The 22,535-nt window shown below is 43.9% G+C and overlaps 1 protein-coding gene across 11 annotated transcripts in view; it reads left to right on the plus strand.

The window, feature by feature from the left end:
• Positions 1–22,535, plus strand: part of LOC115098596 (collagen alpha-1(VII) chain-like) — a 420,825-nt gene that overhangs the window by 395,662 nt on the left and 2,628 nt on the right. For 10 of the 11 annotated variants that reach the window (XM_029615285.1, XM_029615292.1, XM_029615282.1 and 7 more), the window contains 3 exons: positions 7,647–7,808; positions 14,911–14,979; positions 17,512–17,682. In XM_029615285.1, the coding sequence (XP_029471145.1) occupies positions 7,647–7,808; positions 14,911–14,979; positions 17,512–17,682 (402 nt within the window). The remainder of the gene's footprint in view (positions 1–7,646; positions 7,809–14,910; positions 14,980–17,511; positions 17,683–22,535) is intronic. The other variant, XM_029615293.1, reaches the window with a different exon arrangement.

Consider the following 22,535-nt stretch of genomic DNA (forward strand, 5'->3'; position numbering starts at 1 on the left):
TGTGGCATTCCTGTGTCTACATTGTGTAGCGTAGTGATTAGCTTACTAATCACTATTTTCAGTTGTACCTAACTGCTAGTCCTTGAAACAATGATCCTGCTCAAAAAAGACCTGATCTGTTTCACTGACCAGCAAAGTGCTAGAGAAGGTTCATGGGGGCTTCTGGAAGTCATTTGCTAAATTGTTTCATGAAAACAAATTATCTTACTAAGTGGAGTCAAGCTGGGGATGATTTGGGGGAAGGGACACAGTGGGGCTTAGATGCAGAGGGGCCGAAGCAATAAAGTGCACCCAGCCTAGCATACAGGTTTATGTGCGGCTGGACACGCATTTTGGATGCGTTAGACTAGCACGCGATGCAATAAGGAGATCAGCACATCCAAAATGCAAGCTCAAACAAATGTGTAGCCGATACCGCTCATCACGTGTAAATTCCATGCAGATGAGGCTATTGGCTATTTCCCCCCTGATTCAGAAATTCACTGGGTGCCCAATGCATATTTTTTAACATGGCAAATTTAACTCCAGCCTCAGAACTGATGTTAAGTCAAGCCGAGAGTCAAGGGCTCAGGGGAAATTTTAAAAATACAGTCCACTGTGGTTCCTCCTAATAGTATTGTTACGATACTTAAATCTACTTGTCGGGGAGACGGTGACGTCACGAGCTTGAATGGCAGCCTGACCACGGAGCTCCGGTGAGCCTAGTGCAATCTACTAGCTTAATCAGCATCCATCCTTCACACAGCCGAGCACAACTTGCATTAAACAACGCGGATCTTCCATACCTCCATGGCAGCCAAAAAAAAAGGTGCCGATTTACGGCAATTTTCTTATACCAAGGGGGAAGGAGGATCTGGGGCCTCCATGACGGGCGACACAGCAGCGCCGTTGGATATTGAAAATGGCCTAGAAGGCGATGCCTCAGACGAACAGCCACATCCTGACTCGCTAATGCCTACAAGAACCGAATTTCGGCAATGGTTTCAAGATTTGCGCCAGGACATGAAGAATAACAAACGGGAAATGATGGATAAAATGGCGGAGATACGGGAGGAAATGGCGGACATAGGCCGGAGGGTCGACGATTGCGATGTGCGGTTGGAGGGCCATGCAATTAAAATTGACAGACTTCAAGAACAGGGCATGTCCCTGCACCAAACCACAGTAGAACTTTCAGCCAAGCTTGAGGACTTGGAAAATAGGAACCGAAGGTGTAACCTTCGATTCCGGGGCGTCCCAGAGACAGAGCAATATGGTGACTGTGCGGCAGTGGTTAGATCTTTGTGCCGATTTTTCTTGGCCCAGGAGCAGGATGGCGGACAATCGGCTGACCTTGAGGCTGTGGACATCGAGCGTGCGCACCGCACCTTGGGACCCCGAGTCGGCAATCAGCCGCGGGATATCATCGCTTGTTTCCTTCGCTTCCCGCTAAAGGAGCGAGTGCTATCAGTGGCGCGAAAACAGAAATCGTGGGAGTGGGAATCCCATCAAATCTCAGTCTTCGCTGATCTATCCCCCCTTACTTTGAAACGACGGCAGGAATACCAACCAGTGACTGCTGTTATGCGGCAAGAAAATATGAGGTACCGATGGCTGTTTCCGGTGGGCATTGCAGTCACTATCAAAGGCATTACAACGAAAGCCAACAGTGTGGTAGATGCGGCGGCCATTTTGTCCTCAGCTGGGTTCCCGGTCAAAATAACTGCGCCATTGCCACAGCGGGAGGGACCGGAGCGGCCACGCTGGCAACGGGTGGAGAACGGAGGTCGCCGGTTACGAAGGAACAACAGCGGCTCCATGCGCCCGGAGGGTGACTGAAGGAATGCACCGCAATACTTGCGAACATTTTATCTTGCCAGAGGTTCCTAAGCCAGTTGGAGAACTGGCGTCTGGTAGCTATGCACGAATTACTGTTTGCCCTGACCAGCTGGCTTTGCTTATATCAATGTTATAGATGAACGGGATTCTCGCTTATGCTTGCTCTTAATTTTTATTGCTAGTCCCTACATGTTAAGAGGGAGGGTTGATGGTTACTTAAAGGTTTGAAGGCAATACTGGAGTAGGGGTTTACTGCCATTATGATTTCACTGATCTCACACACTCTCCTGACAGGCCAAACAGCGTTGGCTCATGCAGGAGGGATTCAGAATGGGGATGGGAAGGGGGGGGGGAGGGTGTGGGTAGTGTGAAGCACCATGGGATGGTCGGGAAGGGTCAGTTTAACTGTGTATACCGGATATTTGTGCATTTCTTATCCGCTTATAGGCGCATACTCACACCAGTGCCTGAGGGTCAGAGTCCCCCGCTGCAGGCAGTCTGTAGACGGTATAGATATGAGAGGGGCCAGGCGGATCAGGTACCTTGTGATGTTTTATGATGGCGCTACGACTTTTCTCTCTTAACGTTAAAGGGATGCAAACACCCCGCAAAAGGCACTTACTCAGACAAGAAATCTTAGATCAGGGGGCAATGGTGATCTGCCTGCAAGAAACGCATTTAAAGAAGCGTTACGAACATCTTCTTAACTGGCCCCAGTTTTCCCATAAATATTTCTCAGCTGCTAACCAGGCGGCCAAATATGTCGGCGTCTGCACATTATTCAGACAGGGACATGACTTTATACTACGTAGACATATAGGAGATGACAAGGGCAGATATATCTTGGTCTGTTTTGAATATCAGGGCACCACCTTCACCCTGCTGAACATATACACTCCCAATACCGATCAGAGGGGCTTCTACCAGCAGCTGGATGCGCTGTTGGCCAGGGAGGGAGAGGGGGTGATAATTGTTGTGGGTGATTTCAACCTGACTCAGGATCCCAGACTGGACAATTCAGGGGGCGGGCATGAGGGTACTAAAGTTCATAGGAAGGGGTTGAAATCTCTGATGTCCAAATGGAATCTAGTAGACGGATGGAGGCAGTTGAATCCCCTGTCCAGAAATTATACATTCTTCTCCCCTCCTCATCAAACATATTCGCGCATCGACTATTTTTTGCTGGAGAAGTCACTTATGAATAGGGTGGGAGCCTTAGAGATACATCCCATAACGTGGTCGGATCATGCATCCATCACGGCGGAGATCAAACTGACACCAGACACTACTGGGTTTAAATCCTGGAAATTAAATGATTCCTTGTTAAATGATGAGGCTTTCCGTAATCAAATACAGGCTGATATCCAGGAGTATTTAGGGACCAATGATGGGGAACCTGCCCTGATATGGGACTGCTTGAAAGCGGTGTTGAGGGGTAGATTTATCTCTAGAGGCACATATGTTAAGAAATCCCAGCAACAAGCGAAACAAAGAATAATGGGGGAGATAACACAGTTAGCACACGAGCATAAAAGAACGCTCTCCACACGTGTTTATCGACAACTTCAGAAATCGAGGGATGATCTGAGGGCGTTAACAGAAGCTGACATGGCAGCCAAATTGTTTTTATTGAACGTAGAAAAATATGAATGGGGCAATCGCTCCGGGAAACTCTTGGCTAGGTTTCTAAAGCTAAAGCAAACACAAAATCAAATCCTAGCTATCAGAAACACAGCTGGGGAGATTATAACGTCCCCCCCAGCAATACGCAGCAGGTTCCAGGAGTTTTATGGAACTCTGTATGCAGCTTCCACCCGCGCCACCCAAGAACAGATTCAGGAATATTTGGGCTCTGTCACACTCCCCTCATTGGAGGAGGAAGAGTGGGATGTTTTAGATCGGGAAATATCACTCATAGAAATACAGCAGGCTATAGGAGACCTCAAGGCTAACAAAGCACCTGGCCTCGATGGATTTACTCCTCAGTTTTACAAAACATTTTCCACTTCTTTGTTGGAGCCCATGCGAGAGTTGTTTAACTCCCTGAGGGAAGGCGGTCAGCTGTGGCCCGGCTCTAATGTGGCGGGGATTACGATCCTGGGGAAGCCGGGGAGAGATCTATCTCACTGCGGGTCCTACAGACCCATCTCCCTTATTAATGTAGACCTCAAATTACTAGCCAAAATTTTGGCAAACAGAATGAATAGAGTCATGAATAAGCTTGTTCACACTGATCAGGCAGGCTTTATTCCGGGACGGATGGCCGCTGACAATATCCGCAAAATTACTGATTTGATGTGGTGGGCCCGAAAGGAACATCTGCCCCTGGTCCTGCTATCAGTGGACGCAGAAAAGGCCTTCGATATGGTGCACTGGCCCTTCCTGTTCACTGCATTAAAGGCCATGAACTTTGGGGATAAGTTTTTAACCTGGCTCCAGCAGCTCTACAATATGCCTACAGCACGAGTAAAAGTCAATGGGGTATATTCTGAGGCATTTCACATCCAAAGAGGGACAAGACAGGGTTGCCCCCTATCACCATTGCTGTTTGCCTTGTTTTTGGAACCCATGGCCATCAGAGTGCGCGGCAATTGTTCGATCCGCGGGGTAGAACTTGCGGGTAATGATTACAAGATGTCTTTATTCGCAGACGACATTTTGTTCACTCTGTCTGACCCGAGCAATTCCCTGACGGGGGCCCTAGGGGAACTTAGCGATTTTGGAGCAGTATCCGGTTTCAAGCTAAATATCGAAAAATCTGAACTGCTTAATGTCACACTGCCCACTTCTGAGCTTGAGACCTTACAAACTCAATTTCAATTCCGCTGGGCTCCTACTAAAATTAAATACCTAGGGGTATATATTAGTAAGGATCCAAGTGACCTTTTCAAGCTTAATTATCCACCCCTAGTACACCAAATTTTTAATGACTTAGATAGGTGGTCCGGACTCTACTTATCCTGGTTCGGTCGAATAGCGTCAGTTAAAATGAACCTTCTCCCCCGTCTGGGCTATTTATTTCAGGCAATACCTATTTTTATACCCAAAGCAGTGCTCACTGGCTGGCAGAGGCGGATCTTCTCCTACATCTGGAAGAGGCGTCCGCCTAGGGTATCTAGAGGGGTTACGTATCGCCCAAAGGAAAGAGGAGGCTTGAGTGTTCCCCACTTACAGTGGTACTATACAGCGGCTCAAACTAGGGCTATTTTTGATTGGAATCGCAAAGGGGAGCAAAAACAGTGGGTGCACATAGAGCAAGCCTTATATGGTGGGACCCCCCCTTAGATCGGTAATATGGCAACCTAGGACCACACTCCTCCCCTGGGGATCCATGGCGGCATCGACCCAGACCACTTTCCAGGTGTGGTCGCAATGGTGTCGACAATTGGTTGGAGCCCGGCGTTACTATTATAGCTCTTGCCTCCAGACAAACCGCTTGTTCTCAGTGGGTGCAGCCCAGGGCCCGTTCCAACGGTGGTGCGGGAAAGGCATCACAACCTTTGGGCAGCTATGGGACGGGGACAGTTTCATATCCTTCCCCACTTTACAAGGCAAATATGGCCTAACGGGGTTAGATGTATATCCTTACCTACAAATCCGACACTTTTTTATGACCGAGTCGGTGGGCCGAGAGCTGGCCCTGGGTAGAACACAAATGGAGGCCTGGTGTGATCAGGCTGACACTCTGCGGAGAGCTATTTCCCAGGTTTATAATTATTTGAACAAAGACCCACAGCAAAAACCAGCTTTCATGAGGACCTGGGAGAGGGACCTGGGACGAACTTTGGAGGAGGATGCCTGGGACCAGATCTTTCTTTTTACCAAACGGGGCCTCCCCTACTCTCAATTAGCTGAGAACCGGTATAAGATTCTGTTGCGATGGTACTGCACACCAGCTAAAATACATAGCTTTAATCACCAATATAGTGACCGGTGCTGGAAGGGGTGTGGCTTAGAGGGCACGTTCTTTCACATGTGGTGGTCCTGTTCTTATTTGCAGAGTTTTTGGTCCGGGGTCGCCCAGCTAATCCAGAACATCTTGGGGGTAGAGGTCACTCTTACTCCGGAACAAACCCTATTAAACCTTCCCTATGATGTGACTGTGGCCCAGGGGAAGCTGATCTCGTTTATTCTATCCGCCGCTAAATGTGCAATCGCCCTGGAGTGGAGGAAGGCAGGTCCTATACCTGTGGGGCAGGTCTCCTCTCGACTACATAAACTGTTCCTACTGCATGAGAAGATGGGACGCCCTAACACCCGGGAAGGGAAACAACGTCAGAGTCTGTGGCACCCCTACAGGGCATGGCAAAAGAAAAGGGCAGGGGCTGCCCCAGAGAATTAATGCACACGTTACTCACTAGATCATCTCTAGGTAGACCAGTTATAGAATCTGATACCTATCCAGACCGACTATCATGGTTGACTACTTGGGTCTTTACTCTGCTTTGCTCACACAGGGGGGGGGGGGGGGGTTGGGAAGAGGGGGGTGGGGTTGAGGGGGGGACGGTAACCTAAGTTCATAACATGACTTGTTACATTGTATTGATGGCATGTTGACTTTTTCTTTTACTGTTCACTATTGTCATTTGAATGTTATCATTATGTTCATTCAATAAAACTTTAATGTGAAAAAAAAAAAAAAATCTACTTGTCGTCTTTAAGAATAACGATATAATGTAATAGCCTGATGAAAAATAAAATTGGACACACAATATACATGCACAATAGACACTATCCAGGCCGATTTTGCCCTTTGCTATTGTGCATATATATTGGCCGAAATCAACCTGAAGTGGGTTAAAACAGATACTCGTATTGAGCGCCCACTGCAAATGTGGGCGCCCAATGCATTTAAGCGCCAGGGACACACATGTAATGCAGCAGCTCATTTATATATTGCATTGGGCACCGAGGAGAGGTGACTGTGTGTGCGTTTGGAAAATGGGTGGTCAATATGAGCACCCATTTTAATGCGCTTCATATTGCATTGGCCTGAGAATGCGGCTGGTGTTTGAAGGTTGTGATATGAGGGACAGGCTGCAGAGCTAGTGATGTGCTGGAGGGGGTGCCTACTGTCCTTTTCTTTAATTATTCTATAATATCAAGGAATGTCCCATCGATGGAGGGGGGAGGAGCAGCACTGGCGAGAGACCATTGAAAAGAAGTTGGTAGCACATCATTGGGACTGGGATGTAGCCTCCCATCTTGTGTAGTCCAAGGCTTGGGAAAATCTCCAGGATAACAATTCTTTCAAGAAATAGTGCCTTTCTGGTTTCCACTTGCAGTCTCAACTTGTCACAACTGAGTTACATAGGGCCCCCTCTCCCCCACCTTATAGATATCATTGAATCAGTACAGAAAGTGGAGTAAAGTGAATAATATCAAGTAACCTACTACAGTGGTTCTCAACCTTTTTTCTGTCGGGACACACCTGACAGATGGTTCTCACATGCGTGACACACTGACCCATAATCGTCACAGGGCTAGATGTAAAAGTACAGTTTGCATCCACGTGAACTCCCCTGACCCACAATAATGGATGTAAAGCAGAATTATGACATTCCCCATACAACTCACCCTACAAAAAAGGCACTGTCCCGTTCCTTAACTCCCCTAATGTTTTCCTCTCTTGTTGAAGAGGTACAATGAGACTTCTTCTAGTCAGCACATGTGGGTGCAAGATTTAATGCATATCACTGATATTTCTTCTGTGAATTTCCTGGTGATCCTGCATTTACTTTGGGGGAAGCAAAAAAAACACTCTTGCAACTTAAGTGATTCCCAAATTCATGTAGGAAGAAACTTTGACTTAATGGTTACATTTACAGACTCTCATGCAGGCTATGAAGGGCTTGTTGAGCCCACGGCGGAGACAACCCCAATGTCATTGGAAGAACTATTGCAAGAAAGTGAAGAGCCGAAAGACTTGCTGGATGAGATATGGAATGTGACCCAATTGGAAGAACCCATTACGGAGCAAAATAATAAAGGTATCTGTAAAGAGGTGCTATTCAAAGTCTTTTTTTTTTTTTTTTTTTTTAATACAGCAGTTTCATCCTGCCTTCTCTTGGCCTCCTGGTTCAGTTGGAATCGGCCTTTTTTTGGACTACAGTGTCATAAACCTTCGTTCGCAACTACCTAGGTATGGAGGAAGGGGAGAGTTTTCCTACTTTCAAATCTTCCTCCCCACTTCACCCAGTCATCACAATGACTGTCCTTGGTCAGGGGGGCCACAAACGTAGCTCACTTTTGGACCCAACTATGGACCTTGAGTCTGGCCATTAGGTGTCACCATTCAATGATGGCTGAGACTTCTCTCTCTCTCTCTCCCGGGGATTGTGAATGCTACCTCTACGGGATCCCCAGCCCCAGCAGGCCTAGATAGCAGAGTCATGGCCTGGGAATAAAGTCTTACATAAAATCTGGAATATAAAAATGATTTACTTATTTTATTGGCTACTTACTGTTGCTTTAAAACAACACTCAATACTTTGGCTGCTTCGGTGTTCCTTTTCTTTCTTTGTTGGGGCCTTGGAAGAAAATGAGATTGCTCGTCTTCATAGTTTAGGAACTGATTGTTTTATTGTATATTTGATATTGTATATCCATGTTCAAATGCGTTTGATATTGTATATCCATGTTCAAATGCGTTTAGCAGGATAATTCTCAAGTTATCCAGCTAAATGCTGACTTTTGAATATTTTGGGCACTTATCTAGCTAAACTTTAGCTGGATATCTCATTATCCGGCTAAAATTTAGCTGGATAACATGGGGTGTTCCAGGGACATTTCTGGGAGGAGATAGGTTAGCCGAATAAGTTATCCAGCTAATTCTGATCGTCTTTTTGTATGTTTGTACAGTGCTGCGTATGTCGTGTAGGGCTACAGAAATGTTAAGTAGTAGTAGCAGTAGTAGCTGGATAAACCTATTTGGTTATCTTTAAGTTAGCCGTCTATATTCAAGTGAAGCTGCACTACTGAATATCCAATTAACTGTGCCAGTAACTGAATATGGACCTCTTAGTTTTTATGTATGTAGATTGTAACTTGCCTTCAATTTAAAAAATACTTTAAATAAATAAATAGAAGCTTGTTTAGCTTAATTTTAAAGGAAAGGAGGCTTACTCATAGATTCTCCTATCAAAAAACACCTTGCCTGTTTCTTAGCTGTATTTTTCCACTTTGGGATGTACACAAGGGCTCTCTGGTTTGTTTGTTTTGTGGCCTAATACATTGTTTATATTCACATGCATTTATTTGCGATATTAGACATAATATTTTATTATGGCCTCATCTTTGATTTAAACATTGCCTTTTCTACCTCCAGTTTTTCACTGCTTCTCAGGTATCAATGGGATTGCCTGCATGGGGCTCAGATGAAGATTAAAACCTTTCTTTTCAAATTAGCTTTTTTTAGTTAGTTCTTTATTTCTGGCCTGGTTTTATTTATTATTTATTGCTCCCAATACTGTTTTTGTTTTATGAAGTTTTAATCTGATTTTATTATGTTACAATTTATTTATTTGCCTTTTATGATATGCTAGAATCATTTTATTTATTACTTATTGCTCCCTTATACTGTTTTTGTTTTATGAAGTTTAAATTTGATTTTATTATTTTATGAATTACTTGTCATTTGCCTTTTATGATATGTTGGAATTGTTTTATGAATCTCATTTTGTACATCGCCTAGGCCTTTTAGAGTTAGGTGATTCACAAATTCTGAATAAATGTAAGATCTGTTCTTCATTTGTCCATGTTCTCATGTCTCTAATTTTTGAGAATATATTATATAGATTTGAGACAGGGGATGCAGACTCCTTTGATTCCAAGCACAGCGCTTTGTTTCCCTTGCTCCGTGACTGAAAAACGTTAACCAGTCAGCTGCCTCCTGCCTGCCCCCTCGCCCTGGTCTTCCCTGAAAAACATGGGATGGATTGTGCTAGCTGTCCTGGCAACAAAGATCTCACCGAAGACCTGCATTTTTTCTGAATACTACATCTTCTGTATTCATGTTTTACATTATTATTACCATTTGGATTTATAGCTCATTTTTTGAATAAGAAATTCACTCAAGGCTGGGGTACAACATCATGAAATAAACATAACACAAGTTTACATAAACAGTAGCTGTAGCAGTATAGTAGAGGTCTAAATCTAAAACAGACAATACAGTCTACCCTTGAATAAATAGACAACAGCTTAGTAAATGACACAAGTTATAGCAGCCACTCAAGGTAATCAGAGAGTAGATCAGTCAGTATGGTTTCAGCCATTAAAGCAGTAAAGCCAGCTTTCAGCTGCTTCTTGGTAGTTAATAGAAGGCCTGGCAGAAAAACCAGGCTGTTGCCTGTTTCCTAAAGTGGAAGTGGTCCATGAATTTGATGGAGCTCTTGTGAGAGAGAGTTCCAGAAGTCAGGTACTGTTCTTCAGAAGGTTCACTGACCAGTAATTGATCTTTTGATTTCTTTGGTTGATGGTGTGATCATCAGGTAGCTAGACCTGTTTCCTCTTTTGATCAGAGTATCAGTGTGAGGCCTGCAGAAGGGTTTTGATGAAGATCTGCTCTTCAGCTATCTGTGCTATATTCCTGTGCTGTATTCCTGCTTATATGACTCCTCTGTGTCATTTTGCTTGAGTACTCTCACACTTAGAATGTGTTTCCTAATGTTTAACTTCAATCTCGCCTGCTGTTATTAAAGTCCATTAGTGTTTCTCTTTTCCTCAAAAAACAGTATTGTTTCTACAGCTTTGCTGAATGACCTATCTCCCCCATACACACACACTTTTTCTTTTTTCTTAAACCCCTCTGCCCCAGGCATCAGGAACCCACTTGGTGACACTGGTGGAGCCAAAAATAGTAATACATTTCAAGAAAGCATGGCATAAGCAGAGAGGATCCTTAACTAAGGGGAAAGGAAGACACGGACAAAGATCCAGTAGACTCTCTATGTTACTGCAACAGTAAAGGATAAAAGGCAGCTTAGACGGACCTGCTGGTATTATCTGCCGTCATATTCTAAGCCTCTGTGTCTCCTCCATGATGATTCCTCATCACCGCTCTTGATGCCCAATAGGGACCTTCACAGAAGTAGCAGCAGCTGCCTTCCATCCCTCCCCAAGGTCAAGCACATTGCCTCCTGTCACGGCACTTAGCCTTGCTGGAAGTTACAACACAACACAGTACCAGAAGAAATTAGTTCAAAATGTGAAAAAAGAAATGAGGGAAAGTAAAAGAATGAAGAAGAGAAACTGATAAACTTTTCCACAGAAGTGAAATCTGCAGGCAACTTGGGAAGCAGTTGTAGAAGATTTTTGTTAGATTCATATTTTGCATCCAAGCCCTGGGGGGCTCAGGAAAAAGGACAGTAGTATTTCTCACTGCCTGCGTTTCTTAGGGCAATGCAATTTGCATGTCTGTGCATGCAATGGGGAGGTAAAACCAGGACTGCAAAAGCATATCCTGAAAACATGGAGCCAGTCACCAGAAACCCTGGTACTGAAGCATTCAGAAGAGGATGTGGATATTTTCAGTTTCAACTCTTTTTCTAGTCTGCTTTCACTTGGTAAAAACTGTATTCTTTCCACAGCTTTGTTGAATTTCTTCACAGAAGTGAAACAAAATAGTGACTGCAGTCATGGCATTTTTGGCCTGGGGGAATATGCAATGGTAGAAGAGGTTTCCCTGAAAATCAGCAGTGCCACTGAATGTCCCCATCATAGAAGGATCCAGGGCCAGGCAGGCCAAGGGCAAAACCCCATCGTTATTAGCTATGTTGGAGTGGTTTTTACACTGGCTTCATGAGATGCTGCTTTTAAGAACATAAGAACATAAGAACGTGCCATACTGGGTCAGACCAAGGGTCCATCAAGCCCAGCATCCTGTTTCCAACAGTGGCCAATCCAAGTCACAAGTACCTGGCAAGTACCTAAACATAATAAATCACAAGCTATTATTGCTTATTAATTACCGTAATAGCAGTTTATAGATTTTTCCTCTAGGAACTTATCCAAACCTTTTTTAAACCCAGTCACACCAACTGCTGTAACCACATCATCTGGCAATGAATTCCAGAGCTTAACTTTATTTTGGGATTATTTAGCTCAAGTCTGACTATTGATGAACTCAGAGCCACACAGACACCCTCACAGCAAGTGTGGGAATATACAGAGGAATGCAGAGAACTGTCCCTGACACCTAATCCCCCACATAATTGCTTTCTGCGGGCAGAAAGATAAGGTTATAGAATAACAGACCTCTGACATAGTCTGAATTTGGAGGTGTCCCTTACTATGTGACAGTCAAGCAACACTTCATGAAGTGATTCAAAGAAAGAAGATAGGCCAGAGATATGCTGCCGCTCTGTGATCTCTTGCAGAAAGAACATAAGAACATAAGAAATTGCCATGCTGGGTCAGACCAAGGGTCCATCAAGCCCAGCATCCTGTTTCCAACAGAGGCCAAACCAGGCCACAAGAACCTGGCAAGTACCCAAACACCAAGAAGATCCCATGCTACTGATGCAACTAATAGCTGTGGCTATTCCCTAAGTAAACTTGATTAATAGCCGTTAATGGACTTCTCCTCCAAGAACTTATCCAAACCTTTTTTGAACCCAGCTACACTAACTGCACTAACCACTTCCTCTTGCAACAAATTCCAGAGCTTTATTGTGCGTTGAGTGAAAAAGAATTTTCTCCGATTAGTCTTAAATGTGCTACTTGCTAACTTCATGGAATGCACCCTAGTCCTTCTATTATTCGAAAGTGTAAATAACCGAGTCACATCTACTCGTTCAAGACCTCTCATGATCTTAAAGACCTCTATCATATCCCCCCTCGGCCGTCTCTTCTCCAAGCTGAACAGCCCTAACCTCTTCAGCCTTTCCTCATAGGGGAGCTGTTCCATCCTCTTTATCATTTTGGTTGCCCTTCTCTGTACCTTCTCCATCGCAACTATATCTTTTTTGAGATGGGGCGACCAGAATTGTACACAGTATTCAAGGTGTGGTCTCACCATGGAGCGATATAGAGGCATTATGACATTTTCCATTTTATTAACCATTCCCTTCCTAATAATTCCTAACATTCTGCTTGCTTTTTTGACTGCTGCAGCACACTGAGCCTACGATTTTAAAGTATTATCCACTATGATACCTAGATCTTTTTCCTGGGTGGTAGCTCCTAATATGGAACCTAACATCATGTAACTACAGCAATGACTTTGTCATGTAAGGGTTTTGATATATTGCATTATTATTCCTACTACCTATCTATATATAATTTCTAAATGCATTATTATAACTCCTGAGCTACATAATAAAACCAACTGCCTGAGATTAATTTGTGCTTTTTGTCCCTAAAGGGCACATGTAGTACGATTGTGGCCCCCTTAGATATCCCCTAAACTGCCTTGGGTGACAGTGAACTCCTATATAAGATAAACTAATCACAGTCCCTGTAATATGCTGAGCCCAGTCAGTAGCCCCTTTGAAATTTGAGAAACCACAAGAACCTGTCTTTGAGGCTATTAAATTACACCAAAAGCCTGTACACATATTAACATACCTAAAGGTTCAGGTTTAGGAAGAGAAGGCAGGACAAATCAAAGAAAATTCTTTTTTACTCAGCGTATATGGTAGTTAAGCTCTGGAATTCATTGCCAGAGGATGTAGTTACAGCAGTTAGTGTAACTGGGTTTAAAAAAGGTTTGGATAAGTTCCTAGAGGAAAAATCCATAAACTGCTATTACAGTAATTAATAAGCAATAGTAGCTTGTGATCTATCTGCTTTTTGGGTACTTGCCAGGTACATGTGACTTGGGTTTGGCCACTGTTGGAAACAGGATATTGGGCTTGATGGATCCTTGTTCTGACCCAGTATGGCAATTCTTATGTTATGACACATTGTTTTGAGTTTCAACGTTTTCTATTTCAGCTTTCCAATTTTAGGTCAAGGCAGTTTACATTTTTTTTTAGGTATAAACCCAAAGGGGCTTACAATCCAAGTAGGAGGACAAAGTGACTTCCCCAAGGTCACAAGGAAGATCAGTGAGGGAAGTGGGATTTGAACCCTGGTTTCCCAACCCATATCACTAAACATTAGGCCACTTTCCTCCCAAAGAGCACTGTATTTGAAAAAAAATAATTCCCTTCCTTACAAGAAAAAAGTATCCATTGGATATGACAAACACATTAAAATAATGAAAAGTAATGAACTCAAAGACTTATATAAATGCAGAACTTTAGATGGACAATCTCGGGCTAGCCATAAACCAGTCAGAAGGCTGTCACTGTGGCTCAGACTGCAGTAACTCCCCAGAGTATTTTTATACCCACCCATCTGGCTGAGAAGACTCCTTCCCTCCCCGAGAGACAAGACTTGTGAACATGACCTCCACAGCATCCCCAGCCCTGGGTAGCCTGAGGAGTAGAAGCTGGACTTGGTACTGAGCCATCTGGTTGGTCCATTATTCTGGTTTCTATTCTAAACAAAATCTCTCAGAAATATAAGGGCAAAAAGACAAAAGACTGATTTGGTTAACCACAAATAATGTTGATTGTGATCTGTCACACTCTATAGTGCTTTTGATATGACAGTGTAAAATCAAAGAAAGCTATTTACTGAGACAACCCTTCCCTCCTACCCCCCAAAGGTTTGAGGCAAGGCTTGGCTACAAGGTGTTATGTAAACCACAGATTATTACAAGTATCTCTGTCAAGCTAAATCTTGCGTTGAATGATGTGTCTAGAGGGAAGGTTTTAAAAGGTTAACCTGTTTCTGCAATCAAAGGCATATTACTTGTGAATAATATTATCTCCAGATTTCATCAAACCTGTTTGACATTTCTTCCGCTCTCCCATAAACCCTCCATGTAGTTGAGTAATGGCCGACCTTTCTGTCTTGAATTGCTCTGAGCTATTAAGATTTTATGACTACAGATTTCCATGCTAACCAGTTGTTCTTTGACATTTCTAAGGCACTTTTTCTGCACGATGAAAATCATGTAACTTGCAAGAATCATTGTTTAAACTGTGGCTAATTTACTATGCGTCCTCACTAGCAATGATCTTCCCATTTGCTTCCTACCAGGCCCACATGATAAGGGGATAACAGAGGCATCCGGGCGAGCGAAGCGACTTGCTGGAAGCTCATTACCAGGTGAGCGGCATGGAATGAAACTGCAAAGAGGGAAGTTGCTGTCTAGATCAGGTCAACACCGAGTCATCTAGGGCACCTTCGGCCCGCTCCATCACATGCTCAGCGTATTGTCTTTCCTACATGCTGTCTTGTCTCCTCCTCCATTCGTCTCATTTACTCCTCCTCTTCTCTCTTCCTTTTCTCACTTCTCTCCCTCTCACTATCCCTTTTTTCTATGCCTTCCTTCCTGTTTCTCTTCCTTTTTTCTATTTCCCTTCCAGCTCTTTTCTTTTTTCTCTCTTTCTCCCTCTCTCCCTCCCTGAATTTTTCTTTCTGGCTTTTATCATTTCTTCCTTCTTTTTCTCTCTCTCCTGCATTTTTCTCTATTGCTTCATTTTTATTTTCCTCATTCCTAGCTCGTTCCCACCTTCTTTCCTACCTTTTAAAAATCTTTTGTTTCTTCTCCCCCGACTCTCACCCCCTTTCCTGCCCCAGCCCTTCTACCTTTCCAAAGCTGGGTAATGAAGTAAATGCATAAGATCATAAGAAGTGCCATGCTGGGTCAGACTGAGGTCCATCGAGCCCAGCATCCTGTCTCCGGTGGCCAATCCAGGTTGCATGATAACCTGGAAGATCACGTGAAGTGGCCTCAGCCTCATCCCTCCTCCCTTGCATGAATGACCCCTTCATGCTGTAGTAAAGCAACCCTCCCAACCACCTCCATAGCTCAGGGGTTCCCAACCTGTCCTGGGGACCCCAAAGCCAGTCCGTTTTTCAAGCTGTCCACTAGATGAACTTATATTCATTGGAAAGGCAGTACATGCAAGTTTATCGCATATACATTGAGACAATGTATATATCGCATATATATTGAGACAAGAGCCATGCTCTTTAACATTTAGGAAAAGACTAAAAACTTGGCTTTTCAAAAAAGCATTTCCAAGCCTTGAATAAAACCTCCTCTCACTAGCACTAACTCGTATGCAATAATGGAATGTAAACACGAATCAACCAACCTCAAACCCTCTCTCACTAATTCCTGCTGAATATTTATCATACTATTACCATTCACAACTGTCATATTTATTCATTTGATTACCTATGTACCGTTTCATAGTCTTATTTTTTCACTTGCTATTCTAATGTATCAATAGGCTGAAATGTAAATATTGTGCTGTTCAATTTCTCCCCTTCCATCCCAAGTTTATTTTCCTTGTTTTTTGTAACTTTCCCTCTCCCTTTTTCTGATTCACTGTATTTAAAGTTCAAGGCTCTTATTGAAAATATTGTTTTTTACGTTACGTTATGCTTTACACTCCTTGTTATTTGTAAACCGGGTTGATGTGATGCCTATCATGAAACTCGGTATAACAAAAACAATAAATAAATAAATAAATAAATATATATTCATTGTGGATATTCTGAAAACCTGACCAGCTGTGGGTAAATACGACAGATTAGGAACGCCCCGCCCTAGCCTCCTGTGGGATTAGTTTCCGGAATAGTTCTCAACTCACTTCTCGGCTCGCTCAGTTTTCAGGATATCCAAAATGGAAAGGTGAGATATACATTGAAATAATAATAAATTGAAATAAATATGCAGGAGATATAATTGCATGCACTGCCTCCACTGCATGCAAATATATCTCACGCATATTCGTTACAGATATTCTGAAAATCAGACTGGCCGGGCAGGCCCCAAAGATTGGGTTGAGGACTCTTTCTCTAAAAGAAAAAAATTCCCATTATGGAAGCAATAATCAAAGTGCCCACATTTCTGCATACCCTGCGAGTAGTTTTTTTACTCGAGTTTGCTGAAATAATCAAAGCAAAATCTCGTGGAAACAGTAATTTTGCTTTTGATTATTGCCCATGGAAAAGTACCCATGCAAATTTGTGCAGATAACATTTTCAAGGCAAAAATCTGTGATATTATCCACATAAATACCTCCCCGGCCCATAACAGCCCTGGCCCCAAGAATGCCTCCGAACGTTGCTGACATATGCGGGTACTTATACACGCGTAGGGAGTGGGCAACAATGAAAACGTTCACTGACATGAGTGGCTTTGATTACTGCCCACCCCAGCTATTGGAAGTCAGAAGAAAGTTTGGAGAATGGGGGGGGGGGGTGTCAGTTTTGAATAGCCCTGGTCTTTTACAATGTATGCGGGAGACTTTTAGCCCAGTTTTGAAAGGGAAAACCGCCCACATTGTTCCCTTTGAACATTAGCAGCTACCGAGTGCGTGTGCTGAAAGCGATTGTGTTCTTTGCTCCTGCTATGGGTGCCTGCAGGCAGCCAAGTAGAAGCAAAATAGCACACAGTTTGAAAATCGAACCCACAAGCAGGGTTTTACTCCCCAGTCCAAATTCCTCTTTTTTTAACTGTGTCATTTTTCGCCAGATAAGGAAGGGCTGTTCTCAACCAGGCCATTTTACCTGGATCAATAGCTTTGAAGACTGTCCTCCCCATGTTACAAATATTATTGCACCTCGACCTTCTGTCAAAACCCTTAGCAGCGTCATGGCTTGTGTGGATGTGTTTCGTCACAGACCCCTGCAGGCTACCTATGGATGAAGGCTCCTGCCTCCGGTACATGTTGCTGTGGTATTATCACCAGGAAGTGGATGACTGCCGGCCCTTTGTCTTTGGAGGCTGCGGAGGGAACAGCAATCGTTTCAAATCCAGACAACACTGTGAATTCAGGTGTAAAAACATAACAGGTAACATAACAGGACTGTGCTGGGAGCAGTGCAGCACTGCCAGCAGAGCTTCCAGCCTCCTGACTATAGTTTGGTCTTTTTTTTTTTGTTTTTTGTTTGTTTTTCTTTTGGAAGACAAGATGACATTTTGGTGTTTTGGTGGCATGATCCTGGAATAAGAGTGAGGTTATTAAAAATGTATGGAAGAAAGTGCAATGATAGGGTACTGCTTTAAAATAAGAGTATTGCCCAGAAAATGAGAGTGAGTTAAAAGGTGTTCATTAATCCTTGTATTTCAAAGGTAGCTCTGGTCCTGTGTACTTGGTCACATAAGGACTGTTCCTCTTCATACCCCAGATCAGTCCAGATACATATATTGTTCATCCCTACCAGTAGATGGAGACAGAGAAGAAAGGTTTCCCTGAACTGCTACTTAACATAGAGTGCCACCTGAAGTCCCTCAGTATTTCTCTGTCTCCAGCAGATGGTAGTCAAGCCAATTTGAAGCAAGGGGTAGACTTGGAAGTCCTGGATTGGGTGATAGTGACCACCGATGCCAGCCTGAAAGGTTGGGGGGTCATTTGCCAAGGGCAAAAGCTCAGGGCCAGATTTTTAAACTTATGCGCGGGTGTAGATTTGTTCGTGCAACCCGGTGCGAACAAATCTATGCCCGATTTTATAACATGCGCGCATGTTATAAAATCCAGGGTCAGCGCGTGCAAGGGGGTGCATATGTGCACCTTGCGCGCGCCAAGCCCGAGGAAGCCTCGATGGCTTTCCCCGTTCCCTCTAAGGCCGCTCCGAAATCGGATCGGCCTTGGAGGGAACTTTTTCTCCGGCCCCCCCGCCACCTTCCCCTATCTAACCCACCCCAGCCCTATCTAAATCCCCCCCCCTACCTTTGTTGAAAAAGTTACGCCTGCCCAAGGCAGGCGTAACTTGCACACATTGGCTCGCCATCCCCCGGCACAGGCCACTGAGCTGGAGGATTCGGCCCCGCCCTCGGACATCCCCCCGCCCATTTTTTAAAACCCCGGGACATACGCACGTCCCGGGGCTTGCGCGCGCCACCCAGCCTATGCAAGATAGGCTCGACGCACGCAGGGGCAGGCAGGGGCAGCTTTTCGGGGGTTACGCACGTAACCCTTTGAAAATCTGCCCCTCAGTGTCAGTAGTTGATGGTGAAAATGTTATGGTCTATCAATCGTTTAGAGATGAGGGCGGTTCACATGGCGTTGCTTTCCTTTCTTCTGTGGTTGCGTGGTTCAGGTCTTATCAGACAATGCAACGTTGGTGGCTTACATCAACTGCCAAAGTGGAACCAAGAATCTCAGGGTGTCTCAGGAAGCCCAGAAACTTTTCATTTGGGTGAACCAACACCTGGTAGCTCTGGCAGCTTCCCAGGTCACCAGAGTGGACAATATTCAAGCAGACTTTCTCAGCTGGCAGATGTTAGACCCTGGGGAATAGGAGCTGTTGGTAAAGATGATGGCTCTCATTTGTGCCAGGTAGGGCAGCCCTCAGCTGAACTTAATGGCATCAAAACAGATTGCTAAGACATGCTGCTTTTTCAGTTGCAGGCGAGAGGTCGGATCAGAGAGTCTCAACGCTCTGGTCCTCATATGGTTGGCAGGAATACTGTTATATGTCTTCCCTCCATAGCCTCTGATAGGAAGGGTGTTACAGCATGTCAAGAGGCAACTGGGGAAGGTGATTCTCATGGCTCCATAGTGGCTGCATCGGCCGTGATTGTGGATCTGGTAAATCTTGTGATGGTCGGTCCCTTAAGACTGGGGCATCTTCAAAGGTTGCTTCGTCAGGGACCAATCTTCTTGGATCAGGCTGAAAACTTTTGTTTCATGGCCTGGCTTTTGAAAGGCATAGTTTGCAAATGAAGGAATATTTGGAAGAGGTCATTACCACTTTGCTACAGGCTAGGTGTGCTTCCACTTCCCTGATTATTGTCAGAGTATAGAGTGTTCGAGAAGTGGTGTCTTGAGGAGTCAGTTGTTCCCTGCCTGAGTTTCAATGTCTAATATTTTGACTTTTTGCAGAATGTTCTAGAGAAAGATGTTTATAATTCCCTTAGAGTTCAGATGGCAGCCTTAGGCTGTTTTCGGGGTAAAATGCACAGCTTTGCATCCAGATGGAACCTTAACTTAGTGCTATGGGTAATGCAATGTTCTTTGTTTGAGCCATTGAGACAGACGTTACTGAAAGATCTTACCCTAAAGGTGGTGGTCTTTGTAGCGATGTGTTCAGCCAGAAGGATTTTCGAACTTCAAGGTTTGTGGTGTTGGGATCTCTTTCTTCAGTTTACTGAGAATGGGGTGTCGTTGCACACGATACCTTTCTTTTTGCCAAAGGTGGTTGCCACTTTTCACCTCAGTCAGACAGTGGAACTCTCTGCATTTAGGAATTTGGATTCAGTGCATCTGCATTTGAGGGAACTTCATTTGTTAGATGTTCATCGAGCCTTGCTGCATTATCTCAATGTCACCAATGGTTTCCGGAGATCTGATCATCTCTTTGTTCTATTTAGTGGAGTGAAGAAAGGATGTAAGTCTTCCAAGGCTATAAATGTGCGGTAGCTGAAGGAGGCAATTATATCGGCGTACATTTGTAAAGAAAGACCGATTCCTGAGGGGATGAATGCGCAATCTACTAGGGCGCAGGTGGCCTCCTGGGTGAAGTGTCAGCTGGTTTCCCCACAGGAGATCTGTCAGGTGGCGACTTGGTCTTCATAACACACTTTCACCAGGCATTACCAACTGGATGTTTGGGTGCCAGAAGGGGCACATTTTGGAGAGTGTACTGCAAGTCGGTCTCTCTCTTTCCCACTGGGTTTAGGGGAGCCTATGTACATCCTATGCATCTGGACTGATCTGGGATATGAACAGGAAAGGAAGATTGGTTCTTATCTGATAATTTTCATTCCTAGAATACCACAGATCAGTCCAGAGCTATGCCCTCTCTGGAAAGACTGATCTCTCTTCTGTGTGTAAATAGTGGAGAAATTGTTTTAAATTTTGTGGTTCGGGAGTTTTCAATCCCTGTTATTGATGTTATATATACAGTTTAGGGGCTCAACTTTTCCCCTGCTCGGTTTGAAGTTATGAAGTTAGGTTTGGACTTTGTTCTTGGCTTGAGTACAGGTCATACTGAGGGACTGCAGGTGGCACACTACATTAAGTAGCAGTGTCAGTAAAGCTTTTCTTCTTTGTCTCCATCTGCTGGTAGGGATGAAAAACCCAAGTGGTATTCCAGGAACAAAAATTAGCAGGTAAAAAAGAACACATTTTCCTATTTTAAATGGGATATGGTTGGAACCTTTATTTACAAAAACTCTGCAACATTCCTAGTAGGATGTGTGTGTGTGTTTTACCCGAATGGGTAAAATATGAAAAATGAGTCTATTTTTGGTTTGTTCCAAATGTAATGAACCAAAAATGGACTCATTCTGAAATATTTGAAAATTGTTTATTTTAATTTTTTTGGGTCAGTAATTAGTGCTCACTAGCTAATAGTGCATATTATTTGTCAGCATATTTGACCACCACTCCTACCCCCAAAGTCCCTTCCCCTGATCTCCCCCTGGCCTCTGTTTACCCCTTCCATGGGAGTTTCTTAGATAGAAAGGGGAGGGAGCAAGCCCCAGACGCTCCTGCCCCTGTCAGGTCTGGCCATACAATAGCACTGTTTGGCTTTACAACCGGAGTCATGCTGTTTTACAATCATATGCAGGATCCAAGGGGCTTGCTCATGTCCCTTTCTATTCAGGGAACCCTCATGGAAGTAGTAAGCAAGGCCAGGGTGGGCAGCAGGGAAGTTAGGAGTAGTTGGTAGCAGGTTTCTTTTTGTTTTAGGATCTTCTTTTCAATGTGATGTTTATTTTGGTTTGCAAACAAACTGAACCATAATAAACATTAAATGAACTAAACCTTGAAGAACCACCACTCTCTCATCCACTAAAATAAAACAAAAATATTTTGTATGCACATCCCTAATGCCCAGCCTGGGCCAACCCAGGTAGAAGAGGATCTGAACCAGGATATGAACACAGGTCCCTCTGCAGGGCCCATTTCTTGGGTATTTTTAAATAGTTGACTAGAAAGCATTCTGTCAGCACACACAAGAGGTCCTGGGGGAGCATAGGAAGAAATATCAACAGGAGAAAGAAGTAACAGGAATTCTGGAAATGGAAGCATTTGGGAGGAAAAAACATATTAAATGTTAAAGTTTCTGTTACCCCAAAGTATTCACATCCTTCTCCCTCATGATGATGTGCTAGAGAAAAGGGGAAACTAGGGGAAGGGAATAGAGAAGGGATCTCTGAGGAGGAAAACGAATAAGGAATTTCAGATAGGAGGGGTAGAAGGATGGAGGGAGAATAGAAGCATGGGAGGAGGGGAGGATCAGGAAATCGGGGAACAAAGGGAAAGAGAATGAGTGGAGGAGAGGTACGGGAGATCAAGGAGAGATGGAGGAGAAATGTGGGATCTTGGGCTGGGGAAAGGGATCCAACTTAGACTATTGTAATGCTCTTTTCTTAGGAATGTCAGACTCTTCACTATACCCCCTTCAACTGATCCAAAACTCTGCAGCCCGAATATTAACCAGAACTTCTCTACGCCATCATATCACTCCTATTTTACAATCGCTACATTGGTTACCCATAAAGTTCAGAATAAAATACAAAATTCTCTCTATTATCCATAGCTTAATTCATAACCATAATCATACATCCACCTGGCTTTGTTCACTACTGCGCATATACAAACCGACACGACACCTAAGATCACTTAACCAAAATTTACTAGATATCCCTTCTCCTAAACAAGCCAGACTAGACCTCACTAGAAAAAGAGCCTTTT

Source organism: Rhinatrema bivittatum, chromosome 9 (genome assembly GCF_901001135.1).
Source record: "Rhinatrema bivittatum chromosome 9, aRhiBiv1.1, whole genome shotgun sequence".
NCBI classification, from domain to species: domain Eukaryota; kingdom Metazoa; phylum Chordata; class Amphibia; order Gymnophiona; family Rhinatrematidae; genus Rhinatrema; species Rhinatrema bivittatum.